Source organism: Pseudopodoces humilis, chromosome 3, assembly GCF_049639895.1.
Source record: "Pseudopodoces humilis isolate 2021_Gansu_Grassland_sample_001 chromosome 3, ASM4963989v1, whole genome shotgun sequence".
Lineage (NCBI taxonomy): Eukaryota > Metazoa > Chordata > Aves > Passeriformes > Paridae > Pseudopodoces > Pseudopodoces humilis.
The window spans coordinates 59436282-59453732 of NC_142202.1; the positions used below are offsets into that span (position 1 = coordinate 59436282).

Sequence of the window (17451 nt, forward strand, 5' to 3'; positions counted from 1 at the left end):
CTGGATAGAACAGAGGACACCAAGCCTGTAATACCCTTCCTCAAAATGTCTGTTGGGAATTGGAGCAAACTGTCCTTGAAGTTGTACTCTGAAACTAATATCCAGTCAAACTACTTTAAATAAACTGAGAAAGGCAAAAAATTAACTACCAGTTTAGCACTGCTTGTGATCAGGGGTCTGATGCCCAAGCTCACTTGCAGAAGTACAGTACTGGAGCTACCTTTTGAATACTTGCTAGGTTAAAAAAAAAGAAGTATTTTCCAATGAAGTAATTCTGTCACCTCACTGAACTACTAGTACAAGCTGTCTTGCTTTGTATCAACAAAGAGATGTTCCTGCAGAGACTATATACAAATCCTCAGGGTCTTTCTCTCCAGAGTATTCCTGACATACAGAACTTTAGATCCACTCATTAAGCAAAGAAAAAGATAGCCAAGTTAATAATTTTCCCTGTACTGTGGTTCCAATTATGTCTGCTACTTCCTTACACACATAGCAACTATTCACAGCTCAAGAGGAATTGGCAAGAGCTTTTTTACTCTTGTCACCACTGAAGCTAAATACCCACTTATGATGCCTAAACTCCCTGACTGCTCAAGATGGGAGAATTTTACAAAGGTCCTGAATTTCAAGAACATTTTCCTTTGCATTTTTCACTTTGGTTTTTTAAAAGGTAAAGCTATTCAGTACTTTTTAAGACAGTAGCTGTCCAAAGACTTCTTACTTATATTAGAAATCACTGACTGATGTGGCCCTAATGGGGTTCTTTTATCTGTCTCTTTCTGAGAAGGCATAGATTATAAGTGAAGGGAGATAAAGCCAAAATCCACCCAACCTTAGCACAGAGACTGGGGGGAAATGAACGACAATTGTAACATGAATACTTAATCATCACAACTTGGACATTGTTATGCAAACCCTTGTTCTTGCTAAATTGAAATTATCTGTCTATTATCTGTCAATTATCTATTGAAATTTTCTGTCTCCATTCCCCTCCCATGCCAAAAATCAACATGAACCATTAGTAGGAGCAGAAAAAAGAACATACAAGACATACCCAATCATGCATTGGTAATTTAAAAGTTATTGAAATAAAGAAAATTAAAATTAGGCTTACTAAATAGGCTATTATATGGTTTATATCAATGTTAATCGTGGATGGATTGTCTATTCACATTTTTTTCCTAAAAAGCATACTTCACATGATCTCAGTTAACCTAACATGGATTATGGAATTTAAGGAGTCAGAGCAAAGCTTCAAATTAAAAAAAAATAAAATAGAATTAAGAAACTACAGAATTACTTACTCCGCTGCTTACTGGTCCAAACTTATGGCCCGAGGAATCTGGTTCTTCTAAATACAGAGTGTAAAAGTGTGGTCTATATCAAACAGTACCAAAAATGTAATATTTTACATACATGTTGAGACAGTTTGAGGCAGTTAAGAGATTATATTTCAACAATGGAGAACAAATATTGGAAACAACATTGTCATTCAGAGGAAGAATACATTAAATGGACAAATGCAATTTAAAAAGTTTTCAGTCAGAGAAACAGGTTTGCACTGAATAATATTTTAATATTGATAGAATAAATCATAATGTATTGTTTAATACAGAAATTGTGTTTACAAAGTAACTCATTGCAATACCAGTCAATCAGGAACTCACACTCACAAATGTAGACCTACCTTTCATCTTCAGGTAGCTGCAGCCAGCGAAGGACACTCACCACTCTTTCTTCAAAGGGGATTGAGCTGCATCAAAATAATACAATATCAAGAGCTAAATCTTTTAGCCATACATTACCAACACTGTACTTTAGCAGAAAAAAAAACCAAAAAATCATTACAGGCTTTTTTTCAGGATACAAATTTGTATCAAATTTGAATCAAAAATTCCATCCTGTATGAAAGGTGTAAGAAGAGAAAATGATCCTAAGATAGAAATGAGAAACCTTTCTTAGGCAAGATTTGAGATTATTAGATAAATTGTGATAAACATGTTCATTAAGCAGAAAATGTTTAATTCCAGTGAAGAAGCAATCACTGACTTAAATATGAGTGCCTTAACATTTTCAAAATCTGTAATGAAAATAATTTTAAATTGGAACAGCTTACCACAGTCCACAGTAAAACCAATTTTCATGGAAAATGTCACATCAAAGCCTTGTCCATTCACTACAGAAGAAGTTTGTATTGAAATATTCTACACCAGCCAGAAAAGGTTTTTATAAACAGAAAGAGTAAAGCACTAGAGCTTCAAAGCTGGTTATGCTTAAAGCTTATTTTTACACATCTTACCATTAAAACATTTCTTGAGAAATGAAAAGATAATTAAACATCATACTGAAACAAAATTAATTGGATCTTAGCCTTTTTTCCCTATGGTACAAAATTATTTAGAAAAGTAGGGAAAAAAATTATGTTCTCTCTGGCACCTGTCCCACTGCAATCATTAATGTAAAGTATTCCTCTGAGACAAAGGTGTTTACATACCGATTGTATATTTCATACAGGTTTGGAAAGGTTCCATTCACTGCTACATCAGACCCAGGCCAGAAGAAGGTCCCTGCTTTCAGCCCTTGGTACATGGCTGTGAGCCAAATCTGCCGGAGAACATTTCCCATCGTTAGCGCCCGTCACCGAACCAGCTGAGAGACTGCCAGGCCCACGGCCACCATTACCAACCCTGCACCCCTCAGCAAGATCCAAAACTAACAGTGTCACGGAGCACTCCAGTCAGTCTGGCTGCCATGGCTTTCTGCAGCCCAGATACACCTTGTAGGCCGATTCCTTACGGCAAACACTCGCATCCCTGCTGCTGCAATGCCACGGAGAGCCAGGATTGAGGTAGGAACCATTAGTAGAAATGCAATCCCCCCCAAGAAGGGGAAATGTCTCAAACAGTGCCACAAGAAGGGGTAGGAATATTCCAAGGATCTATGTGCCACACAATCTTGGCATATGGAAACAGCATTTTTGTCAGTCCTTTTGATTTTACTGCTGCTCTCTGGTTTACAGATTTATGCCTTCTACACATTTCCTGCCTAACTCATACATCACTCTATTCTCAATGGCCTGCAAATTCTACACCTGTGCAATCTTTCCTCAAGGAAAAAAAAACAAACAACCAAACAAGACAAAACAAACATAACGACACAAAACAACAAAAACAAAAAAAAAAACAGTCTTTCACACATACAAAATAGTTACATCTGATCTCTTGCTACTCTTCAGGCTAGTGCTCACTCAAACTCTTCCATGCCACTTCATTTTCATGGCAATCTCATTAGTTTTGCCATAGGTGTATAACTGAGCTGAGACAATTTCTTTTAAAACCACATCTTTAGACTTACAAGTAATTTAAGCAGAACAGAAACCTTTATTACTGTTTATTATTCAAACTTACTGGTCTGTTGATTTCTTCACCAGAGTTAACTGCAAGCCCACTCATGTTAAAAACAGACCAAAATCTGCTTGCTATATTAGCTATTTTAATCCAGCATTCTCCTTAGGGAACGTTCTGTTTAAATTCAACAAAACCTGTTACATTTTGTTTCATTTGTTATTTTGCAGCTCTAGTACTGCAATTCCTAGTGGTGCTGAGTAACACTTCTTGGCTGACTTAGAATTACCCTCTGTACTCTTTCAACATCACTGTGCATCCAAGCAATATTAAGTAACATAACAGAGTGATGTACGTTCTCAGAATGGCATTTATACTTACAGGCTGGCCTTGGTACCACTGTGGATTAAACTTCTCCTCACTTTTAAGTGTGAAGGATGCATTTCTTTTGGGGTCGTACATCTTGTTATCAATTATACCATGAGATTCAGGATACAGCCCCTGTAATTGAGAGTTTACCTTGTTGCAGTGCTCTAAACAAAAAGAACCTTCCAGCTACTCAAACATGTCCTTTAGACAAATATATCTATTGAATAGTCACTCTACTGGTGACTTCTACTCCACCAGCAGCTCAGGACCCAAATTTAGCACCATCATCTCTCATTGCTTCCAAGCCCTACCTTCCAACCCTTATTTGCTTCTCAGTGAGATTTAAAAAAATTTGGCACAGTTCTTTGGGATCAAACTGAAGGACACTGTTTCAGTTTCAAAGACAAAACAATTACCTACACTAATTACCTCCATCACATGAGCAAAAGCTCTAGCTGTAGAAAACCATTACATAAGCAGTCAAATAAGTGCAGGCACCAGGTGTCGGGTAGTTTTAGCAGACTTTGTGCCCTGTCTTTAACCAGACTAGCTCTTTTTACATTTATAATGGATAAGCCACTACCACCATTAGGACCTTGTTACTTTTCACAAGAATGAGGGGTTGCAATAAAGCTCTCTACTTTACAACTCACATGGCTGCTGGGCATGATTAATGTTTCTTAGTTGCATATTCAGTCATGGAGATTTGTGAGAATTACACAATTAAGCATCTCATTCCTGAACTTTCACTCCCACCAAAGGTCTTGAAAAACTGGGAAGAAAGTGCAGATCCTAGTATTTGATTGAATCTTAGTTGTGGCACCATGAAACTAAAAAGGATGTCCTGGATTCCAACCCTGCATTTGTGTTGAAAACCTTGATTTTTCTTTTTCCTCCTATATGCAAGAGATGGTAAATTTACAAGATCAGCTTTGTGGCATTTCCGTGCAGGTTTGGGTACGGTCCATCACACAGAGCCAATACCAGCATGATGCTAAAATCTTTTCCCTCATTTATACCCTTCTTTTCATCATGACAGGCTACCTTAATGAAGTGGAATAAAGTTGGCAACTTAAAGCAGTCAGGCTGCTCCTACTCCAAGAGAGGAAACTGCAATTTAGTGGAAATATTTACATAAATGAGGAGTTGTAAAGTGATGTGAACTTTTGGCTATATGGGATTTTTCACAGCTACTCTTGGAAGAATTGGATTTACTTACATTAGATCTGGACACTTAGCTGTAGTGTTATATAATAGCTGTTAACCTAAAAATACATAAATATAACACATATTTTTTCCTATTCTGAAGGGAAATCAAATTATTTTAATAATGCATCAAAATATACTATTCCCTTGGAGAAAACCTGATAATGAACAGTAGTGGAAACATATAATATACAAGAATTCTTACTGTAACAATGGAGTAATGGTTGGGAAAAGTTTTTGAAGGATACACTGGTCGCATACTGGAAGTGTATGTTCCACATTTCCCTAGGGAAAGTAACAAAGAAAGTCAGCAAAATTACTGAAATAAAAATCTTGCAAGTTTCTCTCATAAAGATGTATAACTATTTAATAAATAAATAAATAAACAAACAAACAAATAAATAAAAAGGAGCCAGAATTTATTTTCAAGAAAGGTTTCACTCTTTAAAATTGTGGACTTAAGTAATAAGTTTTCTTCCTATATTCATTTACAAGCTAAATGTCTATTAACACAAATTTTTTATATGCCTAATGGCTGACTGCAATGGTTACGTGAGCAAAACCTACAGCCTTTGTGAAAGAAATGTACAGATAAGAATGAGAAATGAAAGAAATCACACCCTCCAAAGTTGCCCTGGTATGCAAAAAGCGCTGTCTGCAACTTGAGACCAAGCAGACACTTAACCCTGGGTGCTCTCACAGGTGAAGTGGCCGCTGACACAGTAGTGCCTGGCTCTCTAAGTCATCTGTCAAATCACTGCTTATTTTGCAGTCTTCATTCCTTGTTTGTGGGGCTTTTAAAATATAAAAATAAGCTCTTATTCTAGGATGAATGTCAAAGTTTTCTTTATCTCAGTAAACAAATCATATGGCTTTAGGGAGATTAGTTTACAGAATTTGCTAGTATGAAGAAGCATTAGCAAGGCCAAAATTTAAGCAAGGCCCCCTTATTTAAGGAATCTAAATTTCCACCAGCAAACGTGTGGGCACCAATTTTCAGAAATTAAAAAAAAAAAGAAAAAGCCTTCATGAAAACTTAAAAAATACAAAAACTGCTTCAACAGATTCTGAAGAACCAAAATTAATGACCCTATAGGAAGAACATCACTGGGTCATCTTCACTATGACTCTAGGTAATTATATACAATATAAATAGAATAGAAATTAAAGGCTTCATAACATAGGAAGCGTTGCATCAAGGCATTTTGAACTCATGGGATTGGGGCTTCAATTTGATTTCAGTTGAAATAATCAATTTGATTATTTCAATCAAGATAAAAGAAGCCAGGCCAGAAAAATAAATCCTCTCAAGTCACACAGGCATGCCCTCCCACACTTGTGTTCTGTAAAATCACTTGTATCTTTTTTATTACTGGTAAACACCTAGCACATTTCTACTACTTCCAAATCTGTTGTTGAGATTGTTTTCAAAATCTTAGCGTTTTGGTGTGGGTGGCTGGGAGGGTTGGGTTTTGGGTTTTTTTTGTTGCTGTTTTGCTTTCCTTTTTAAATAGAAAAACACACTTTAAAAGTTTTACCAAAAATCCTGGGGGAGTTTTGCTAGGACTTTCCATAAGAGTTATCTTTTTGGCTCATTGCCTTAGCTAAAGATGATTTAAAGATTATTTAAGACAAAAGGACAATTTAGCTAAAACTTAAAATATTACAGCATAATTGTATATAAAAACGTCTTTTCTGAACACCACATGCACACAGCAAGACTATGCCTGGGTTCATTAAAATCCCTCAGCTCCGTGCTGAATTGTCCATCTTTCAAATAGCAGGGAGAGCAAATGTATAACAAAACTTGGTAAAAGTGAAATTATAATAGTCTTACAACATCTACTCTGACAGATCTCTCCAAGGAGACACCAGAATATCCCTGTAAGCATGGCTGAATTACCAGGACCAAATAAAGGCAGCATTTTTATCTATTGGAATTCTGCACTTGTCATCAAATGCTTTAAAGAAAAATCCAGGCATTTAGCATGGCCCTAATTTAACACAGAACCAGGCAATTCAATAAGTTACTGAATGTGAGTAGTTGTTCATTGCTTTGTAAATACTGTCATTCTTAAACTGTCTCATCTTGAAAATTTAGTAGTCCTATAAATGGGCAGCTATGAACTCTGAAATTATTTAATAAAAAATGTCAGCAATAGTCAAGCAATTTATCCACTGTTGTTACCTGTCTACACAGAGGAACAGATTTCATTACCCTCTTCTGAATAGTAAAATCCTGCAGGAGTATTCACTCACTTATATAGAAGTTTATTTTTTTCCAATATGACTGCTTCCACTATTTTTGGACACATGGAACATAAAGCACAGAGATTTGAAGCCACAGGCCCTCAGAGTGTTATGGGATATACACCTCAGTGACACCAATTTTCATTAATGATAATATTTTTCTCTTACTAAAGAAAATTTGCTTTATCTGTGCATTTCACCAATTTTTTACTAGGAGGGAAGAAAGAAGAAAACAGAAGATCCCATAGCACATTATACAGCAAAAGCTTTTAGCATATTGCCAAAAAAATTATCCAGAGTACTTTAGAACCATAAACATAATGAAGAATTAACGCATTTTGTTGGATGTAAAACATGTATTATTAGGCAGTCTGGTATTAGAAACTTTTAAAAAGATACATTTTGACCATCAAAAACCTCATAGCTGTGGAGAAGTGAAATGATTTTGATGAAGATACAAAGATATTTTTATTTCTTAGCGGTCAGAATTTATCATGGGTTCAGTGCAAAGAGAAGTACAAGTTAATTACAGAAGTCAATGAGAGAAGCCCCACTGTAGTCTATCCAGATCAAAGAATGAAGAAATTACATGTGTAAGTGGATATCACAGACTGGAAGCCCTACAGATGCTTTGTGACACTTCTACCTTGTATCTCATGCAGAGCTAGAATAATTTGTACTAGCCAGATTCTCCTAGAAATGTCCCAGAAATCTTCTGGGAAGTTTAAATTTTTTATAACTGCATCTAATGAAAACTTTGCAAGTGTCTCATTTTATTCTAGCATGGAACAAATCTAAAAAGAACCCAAAACCTCAAATACATCTGCGAATTGTTATCCTCTGGAACACTTCAAGTTGCAAAAAAGCACTGTGTAAAAAAGCAAGTGTTTTTACTGATTTATTTTTAGTCAAACTGAAACCAGGCACCCCAGGTAGCAATTTATGAATGTCAAGAAGATTGGCATATTTTTCAGACAAGAAATACCATCAGTTCTCTACAGACCACAGCCAAAACAGAAACAGGAAAAGTAACTAAAATTATTTAGACACTACCAAATCAAGTAAGACACTAAAAAAGCTGAGGATATTTCTTCTGGAAATGTTTGTTAAATTAAGGTTGTCTTGGATTCATTACATTTCTACCAGCCCTTCTATATAATCTCTTCTTAGTCTCTTCCTTCTCTTCTTTTTCCAAATATAATCAAATGCTTTCTAACTTGCTTTGCATTTTCCAAAGCCATTCCACCAAATATGGGATGATATGAATTACAGAGTAAAAAGAATCTACTTCTATGTTGAAGAAATAAAATAACCTCACAGCAAAAAAAAATCCACCTCCTAAATATAACAGGGGTTATAACTTAAGATTTCACTAAAAATCAAAATGTCCCTTTCCTCAAGCCCTCTCTTTCTTGCCCTTCCACTCTCCAACACCTCAAATTCTTTGTGCATGGCTGCTCTTTAGAGAAACAACTTCCATATTCATGGCAGAAGAGTGAGGATTTTAAAGAGTGTGCAAAGCTGCATCTGTGGATTTTTCAAGTAAGACGTCATAATATTTCTTAGACAAAGAAACTACTCACGTAATTTGCTAATAACAGGTAGAAGTCCACCCCAAGTCTGCAAATATTCTGCTCTGAAGCCATCCAATGAAAATAGTAACACTGGAGACTTGGTAAACCTGAACAAACAGAAATTGAGTATTAGAAGACAGACTCTGAGAAACAGTTTCCTATCACTAATTTCAAGAAAGTTTCCCCCAGACAGTGGGAATGTTCATTACGGGGCTATAAGCCAGGCCAAGGAAGTCCTCCTCAGCAGGGAATTTTTCTGGCACAGTGGTGAGCAAACAAGCTGTCCAGTCCCTCTGCTTGGAGGCTGGCAGAGCAATCTGAGCCCAAAGAGGCTGAGGTTTGCAGTAGGGCATGCACAGAAAAGTCATGACAAGGCCTGATTTCAAACACACCAATGAGATGAACAACAAGCCAAGATGCTCAGGTGATCCATTTGGTGGGTTTGGTGCTTCTTATCTTGAAATCAGTCCCTTTGAAGCAACACTCAGCCCCTCCAACCCTGTTCTCCCACACCAAGCTAAGAGCAGGGAAAGAAATAGGGCAATGCAAAGCTGAACTTCCCTTTATTCACTTTGCTTCTGAACAAGCTGTAATGTAGATGGAAAAAAAAAATCATACACACACACACACATATATATATATATATATATACATACACACAGTGCACAGGACTGTAAGTCTACTGTACAGGGTGTGTTAAACCAGCAACTGAAACACATACTTTTCCTTTCATCCTAGAAAAGATTATCCAACCAAAAAGAATTTGCTTACTGCTCCAGGAGTACTACCAATATCCAAACTCAAAAAATGTGGCCCTGCAACTGGAAACGCTGTAACACCATTTCTGCCAAGAACTTGACAGATAAATTCAGAAACTAATTTCACTGGAACCAACAAAAATAAAATCTCCCCTTCCAGTCTCCACAGGACCTATGTTTTCCAGTGTTGACTCGTTTCCAGTTTCAGCCCTGTTCAAAAAATTTCTCTCCAACTGTAAGTACTTAAAACATTGCATCACAAAACAATGAGGATAGAAGACAAATACTATTTATAAAGTGTTGACAATTTCTTTAGTGATACGCCCCACAAAAAAATCTGAGGAGTCATTTACAAAGGAAACATTCATAAGTTGTGTGTCAGTCAAACAAACATGACTATATTAAACTAAGGAATAGTCAGGCAACCAAAACATGTCTATCTTAACCAAGTTTTAATCAACAATTTGGACAACAGTTCAGCCAAAATGATTTCATTAGTCAGAATTATTATAGAGCCTACCCTATACCCCAGATACAATAAAACTTTTAGATGTCTAAGATGTATGCTTGTAGCCTTCTTTTTAATTTATACAACACTGGTGGGAACGAGAAATTAATGATTTTCAGGTCAAAACTAAAGCTGTATGGAAGAATAGAGTAAGGAAACTTTATCCACTACCTTTGCCCATATAACAAGTATTTTTTTGCACCACGGATTCAGATCTCTACAAGTTTAGAGCAAGAAAATACCTTCCTTCTCCATGCCCGTTCTCAATAAATCGATTCACTTTGATGCAGAGGTCTAAAAATCTTCACTGCAATGTTGTGGGCAATAAAATGTTATTTTGAGGCAAAGGTTTTTCAATATTACTTACCAACAAGTCTAACTTTTTTTAAAAAAAAAGGAGGAAAAACCAAACCAAAACCAAAAAACCCCACCAAACTTAAAACAACCACTTAGGAAGGGACTTTACGCAACAGTTTCTGGTTTGGCATTTACAAGTAAACCAACTGTTAAATACATGTTTTGGTTGTCTGCAAATCTAGCTACTGACCCCTTTGCACGTGTAAAATTAAACTTGGCAAAATGGGCCATTGCCACAACGAGGGTGATTGCCCATTTCACTTCTTGTATACTCTACTCATGCCAAAACCCATAGATTTAGCGATCTGCCCTGGTGCTCAGCGAAGCAAAGCATGACAGACCACGTTAAACTGCACTCTCTTTGGAACAGCTCCAGTAAAATCCCCAGACAAATTGACCCAAGCTCCATTCTGAGGTATATCAGCCACTTCCACGTATTTTTCCTGTCAGTAGGCAAGACTGCACTTGCTGCTTCACAAAGGGGCCGTCATGAGCAAGCAAGCCTGGGAGGCTCAAGTTTTGGTTCTGTTAGTGATTCATGCTGGCTGTGTCCAAACAGTAAGACAAGCATGTTTCACAGCTCTTTGGAGTCACATCCTGACTCCAAACTGGAGGAAATGCAGTAGCAATTATCCCCTCCTATAAACTAGCTTCTATGGAAACATTATGCAGGCAACACTGGCTTGCTGTGGTCTAGTAGGTTCGCCAGTCTGGATGATCAAGAGGCCAGAACCATGGACAACATTGCCAAGTTGACCTCCCTCAGTGCAGGCAGGTTAGACCATAATTAAAAGAAAGAGAAAGAAAACAAAATAGGAAGGAAAAGAAAATGCCCTTGAAAAGCTTAATGTAGTACACAGAAAACTTCCTATCCCACACACAGTCATACACTACTGCCTACATACAGCCAAAAAGCACAGGAAGAACAACTTTCTTTTCCACTAAATGTACAGAAAGGCTCAACAGGAGGCATAAGAGCAGTATCCAGCTAAAAAGACAGATCCGTAAAGAGGAAAGTAATCTGATGCTCTTACAGCTCAATGAAGATTGAGCAAATAGTAACAGGCCTGAAATACAGAATACAGACACAAGGACAAAAAGATGGCGAAAAATCATCAGAAAAGCCATCTGTGTAAGTACTAGGATAAACTGTTTAAGTAGGTTTGAAATTTCTGAGTATTATCTCACTCCTGGAACAGTGGGAAGGACTAGATCACTCCTGAGATCTTATAGCTTATTAACTTTATAACCCTATTAAACAACATAGAACCCAGTTTTGCAAGGCTTAGTTGTGTACTTAATTTTAAGCAGTTGATCAGTCTCACTGAAATCAGTGGGGTTTCTCAGATTGTCATTGAATGCTGTGTCATCTTTTGTCTATTCTGCACCACAGGTGCAGCTAAAACTCAGCTAAAACTAAAACCACCACACGAATAGCTAAAACCAAAACAGAACAAAACCAGCAATCTGAACCCACAAAATATGCTGTATTAATATGTACAGAATCAGAACTGATATCCTGAAGTCTCAAAATGAGCACTGCAACTAAATTCACTTGCACTCCTACCTACCACACAGCATAGGAAGAAGTGGATTGTTTACAGACTTGTTACTTTTGGGAGAGGCTTGTGTGCTAATAGTCCAAGATGAACCTTAAGTCAACACTGATTCAACTTTGACCACACATCACGCTTTCCTGGGCTAGGTTTTATTGCAACATTTTGGGGTTTACCAGGATTAAAACAATTTTTGAGGAGTAACTATGTATCCCTTTCATGAGCTGGACAGAAAAAAAACAAACAAAAAACCCTAAAAACAAGTTAACCAACTTGTTGGAGTTGCCCTAGGGCATCAAGACTTTTGTTTGTTTACCAACCTCTTGGGGGCAACACTTCCTAACCTCGTGTTAGAGAAATCAGCATCCTAGACTCAGTCCCCAGCACGAAGTCCCAAATAGCTCCTGAATTCAGAACAAAAGTTAATGACAAAAAAAAACTTCAAGAGCCATCTGGCTATCACCTTCCTACACAGGGAATTACTGGGGACTTGGACTACAAGCTGGACAGAAGCTCCAGTTTCTGTCCTGATGAAGGTTCTGACATGTCAGCATCCGTTAGTGCTCTGAATTAGAGTAAAGGGTACTCAATTGGTATGAAAGATTTCAAAAGGAATTGTATTTTGTTTGACGGTATTATAACTCCAGTGAATAAATATAGCATGATTTAAATATCTTAAGTCAAAAAATAATGATATAAGAACAAAATAAAATGGTTTTACTTTACTAGAAATATCCCATTGCACTGTAATTTCCAAATCAAAATAAAATCTTGTCAAAATAAGGTCTGTATTTTCTGATACTCATCAGATAAGAATATAGTTGTCCCATAATGTGTCTAGCAAGTATTTACTACTAGAACATAAATCAATCAAGAATTTAAGTCACTTCTATTGATAGTTTACACATACAATCATAGTTTATGGTCAACTTTAAAGTTAGTTAGAAGATCCCACAGCAAAAACAGTTCAAGTAATACAAGATTTTTTTTTCCTGGCTGTGAGATTTGCTGTACTATTCAACCTTGGGTGCTGATGCCCTAAACCACATGAGTCATTCCTCACACAGTGTACATATAACTTGCAGGAGCAGGCCCAGTGTGGAGCTGAGCCAGAGAATACAAGGATCCCCTGGCACTTTACACCTTTTAAAGAAAGTAATTCAGACAGCTTACAAACAGCGTTGTCCCACTGCTGGTGGAGCTGGAACAGAGACCTGCCCACAATTTGCAGTTCTGAGGCTGGAAAATGCACGCTATTGGAAAGGTCTTTTAAAGAGGCAAGGGAAGGAGACCATCTTAGGAGTCTATGATTGCTGGATGGGTCCCAAAATGTTTGGAATGATGGGTATTGTAGTACATGTAGGTCAATAAGATGGCTGGAAACTAGGCAGGGTTGCCCAGGGCACACAGAGCTGTGAGACACAGCAGGGTTGAGGAACAGACGTATCTTTCAAGGCAAGCAAGTGCTGAGCTAGAGCAACCTGATCTGTTAGTAAGCACCACCAAATGCTGGCTGAACAGGTGTTCATCTCTGCCTGGCAGCTGCTTTCACTGTGCATGTAAAAGGCAAGCAGGGCCCAGAAAGGCACAGCAGGGAAAACAATCTCAAAAATGAAATGCAAGCAAAGAGCAGAACTATGCAAATGTACAATTTCCTCACCCTTTCGGACACTGAGGTTCAGTAATGTCCTCACATTCTTCTTCAACCCAGCTTGCCTCTCCTTGAAACAAATGAGTGCAATTTATTTTTTAAGACAGTACATTCTTACTGATAGATGCAAGTTTTTTTTTTTAATTTTACCAGATGCTTTTAAGGTTATATTATGTTCTTGCTCCTTTTATACAAATATGGGTACATATGTAAGATGGTAGTAATTTGTTGATGATATTTACCTTTACAAACAGCTTGATAATTGACACAGCAATCTTCATTTTCTACACAATCATCTGAACAGGAACAACGATATTCTGGTCGCCTCTTTTCTCCACACCTGAATTTATTACAGGTCCATATGTGGGCTAAAAAAACAGGTGAGAGAGAAGGACAGCACAATGATTAATACTGCTGTAAGTCCAGAGCAAATAAAGCAAATGTTCAGTCTCAAATATCTACTCACTAAGAAATAGTCCTCAGGTGTAATAGAGATAATGAGTTATCTCATACATGCATAGTATCACAAACTTTGACACTTCAGGAAATAGAAACACCATGACTAAATATCCAAGAGCATAGTCATCAGAATACAAATATGCAGCACATGGGTATAAATATCACAGATCAGAAAGAATACATTTTACAGAGCTCCTGAAATATAGCAATTTATGTGGGTTTAATCTGGTAAGCTCATACTATAAAGAAGTTTCCAAAAAAGCTCCGCCAGAGAGTGAAAAAAAATTGAGTCTGAATTTGGAATGCCTAGAAAACACTGAGCAGCAGTAATTTATCCTGACTTACGTTTGGAGTCACAGTGGATTTTACCATTTTTACTTCATCATCAGGCACTCCATCCTCTTTCAGCACCTCTTAGGCATAGGCATCACTGCCACTATTTAAGACTCTGTACACAAGCTCACAGGAAGACCTACTGACTTCAGCTCCACTGCTGACTATTAGAGAACCATGTTGATTTCTCTGAATGGCATGTTCCAGTACTATCCAGTTCTATCATTTGAAGACCTGGGTGTCCTGGTTGAATATAAGCCAGCAGTGCCCTGGCAGCCAGGACAGCCAACCCTGCCCTGGGGGGCATCAGGCACAGCAACAGAGCCAGGCAAGGGAAGGGATTGTCCTGCTCTGCTCTGAGCTGGGGTAACCTCACCTCGAGTGCTGGGGACACTTTTGAGTACCACAATATAAGAAAGGCATTAAACTATTAGAGAGTGTCCAAAGGAGGGTCATGAGGATGGTGAAGGGTCTGGAGGGGAAACCCAATGAGGAGTAGCTGAGGTCACTTGGTTTGTTCAGCCTGGAGGAGACTGAGGAAAAGCCCCATTATAGCCTTCAACATTCTCATGACAGGAAACAGAGGGGCAAGTACCAATCTCTTCACTCTGGTGACCAGTGACAGGGCTCAAGGAAAGAGCATAAAGCTGAGTCAGGTGAGCTTTAGCAGTATTAAGAAAAGATTTTTCATCCGGAAGGTGGTTGGGCACTGGAACAGGCTCCCCAGGGCAGTGGTGACAGCACCAAGCCTGACAGAGTTCAAGGAGTGTTTGGACAGCACTCTCAGGCACATGGTGTGACTCCTGGGGTGTCCTGTGCAGGGCCAGGAGTTGGACTGCATGATCCTGATGGACCCCTTCCAACTCAGCATATTCTGTGATTCTATGGTTTATTATCAGTCATAAACACAAATAGATCCTTTACATTCAGTGAGGATAAACAGTGAATTTACCAGCTGAGTGAATACTTAAGTAAAGATCTTAACAGAGATATGGAAGCCAAATCTAAATGTTTGAGCAGAGGATACTCAATGATTTTCATACATGACTAGCAATTAGAAATCCCTAAAAGCATTGTCAGGAGGTTAATCTCACTTTCAGGTTGCCACACTTCAGTAACTCCACTAATACCAAATCGATCTTTACTTCTATGAGAGAGAAGAATCTATTTTGGTTCTAGTTAGATGATATTATTGGGAAATTGGAATTTGATTCTCCACTGATGTTAAGGCTAATTAAAAAAAAAAAAACAAAAAACACCACTAACGAATTAATTCACATTCCTAGTGCTAAGGCAGCCTCTCCAGCTTGTTTTCAAAGAATGTTTATACTCTGGGGGAGTGATATAATAAAACAGAGTAAAACCCATGTGATTATATACCTGGATATATCAACTATATATGTGTAACTTGACCTTTTAATAGCAGTCAGCTGAAGCAGGGATCTGAGCTCAGTTTAATTCCTTGGTTTTCAAAGTCCACACTGGAATTTTAAATCAGTGTGGTCTCACCCAGAAATTAATCCAGTGTATGTAAAGAGAAGTAAGAAGAAAAAAAGTTATCTGATAGGAATGCTGCTTTTGAAGCATAAAGGCAAAAACAAAGTAGAGAAAATAGTCAAGTGCTGCCCTTGGTGTTCTACACACACTAAAATCTTTCCCTGTAAAATTTCTCCAAGGTATTTTTCACACATTTGTCTATTTGACCTTTGCCTTCTGGCAAATCATGGCAGCTGCTTCTCATTTCGCAATCCTCCACCAGTGCAATCTGTTTTGTAATCCTGCCTTGGTTCATGCTCATGACCCTTGCTTCACACTCAGGCTGGGGAGTAGCAAGGCTGAGGGCCTGAGCAGCTGGCAAAGGAGAGGTGGCAGCTTTCACAGAGCTCTCTGTCCTTCCCCTTTTTCACTCAGGCGATGACAGACAAATGCAATATGCAGGGTGCACTTCTATTCCAGGCTTGCCCAAGAACGGAGGAGTCATCCCTGATGCCAGGGACAATGTGGGTCACTGTTGTCTCACCACCAGCGAACAAAAAAAGCTGGCTAAGACCTCGAGTTGCCATTGTTCCTCCTCCTTCCAAGGCGGAGGGCAGCAGCACAGTCTGTTGCTGCCTCTCTCCTCACAGGAGAGCTATGGGAAAGCCAGCCTACTGGCTATGTCAGCTCCTAAGTAGTCCAGCTGGGTGAACTACAAGCTTTGTTTGTGCCAAACAGCAGCTGTACCAGAGCCCTGATGTTTCCACAGGAGTCCCCAGTACCACCGTCACCTCTGCAACTCCATCCAGGAATGTGACACAGAGAGCACAAAAAGAGGGAGACGAGTGGCATGAGAAGCACTCTGCTGTTCGGTAGCCCCAATTTGCACTCACAGCCCATCTGAAATCTGCCCTGACCACAGCAGTACTCACATAGCTGAGCTGTCCCTTGTCAAAGAACAGGAGAGATTGCTCCCTCAGCTTTTTTCCATCCTTACCTGGTTGTATACATGTTTCCTGGTAATCTAAGCAGCAGTTTCCAAGCTTGACACAATCTTTATCACAACGGCAGCTTCCAAAGGTCCTTTCAAAACAACGACCTTTGCAGGTTTTCACTGTAATATTGGATAGTGTTAGATGTCAGTGGCTGAGCCCAAAGAGTCAGCATGCAAAAGAAACACTGTCAGCATGCAAAATGACAGTGGTCGTTCCATAGCTTACAGGATGGCTGCAAAAACAGTGACAGCCAAAGGAAGGTCTTGATCCAATCAAATGATTCCTCTTACTGAATAAAAGTATTTTTTCATCATTTTGAACAAAGGGTTCAGTTCTCTTTCAGCAGGAACATGGTGTTTCAGTTTTGGCAGAAACCAATGAAATAAAAGCTAGTTGTGACTCTCCTTGCTTTTCTGTGTCACAGGAAGATGTGAGTACCGTCACTCAGAATATGTAAGATTTCAACACATGAGGAGGGCTCTTCCAAAGCAGACACCAGAGATACAAACTTGAGTATACTGCTCACTGGTTTATTTTTGGTTCAGTTTAAATATGAAAAAAAGACATAGCATTCTTCCACTGCATTGGGGTTGCTGCGGGCAGGGGAATAAT

General features: G+C 38.4%; 1 protein-coding gene across 1 annotated transcript in view; it reads right to left on the bottom strand.

Annotated features, from left to right (window-relative positions):
• Positions 1 to 17451, bottom strand: part of ENPP1 (ectonucleotide pyrophosphatase/phosphodiesterase 1) — a 50518-nt gene that overhangs the window by 18118 nt on the left and 14949 nt on the right. The window contains exons 3-11 of the mRNA XM_005518351.3: positions 16842 to 16958; positions 13819 to 13944; positions 13586 to 13646; positions 8756 to 8853; positions 5128 to 5207; positions 3729 to 3848; positions 2498 to 2607; positions 1691 to 1756; positions 1308 to 1380 (exon numbers count right to left, since the gene is read on the bottom strand). Coding sequence (XP_005518408.2) covers positions 1308 to 1380; positions 1691 to 1756; positions 2498 to 2607; positions 3729 to 3848; positions 5128 to 5207; positions 8756 to 8853; positions 13586 to 13646; positions 13819 to 13944; positions 16842 to 16958 — 851 coding nt within the window. The remainder of the gene's footprint in view (positions 1 to 1307; positions 1381 to 1690; positions 1757 to 2497; positions 2608 to 3728; positions 3849 to 5127; positions 5208 to 8755; positions 8854 to 13585; positions 13647 to 13818; positions 13945 to 16841; positions 16959 to 17451) is intronic.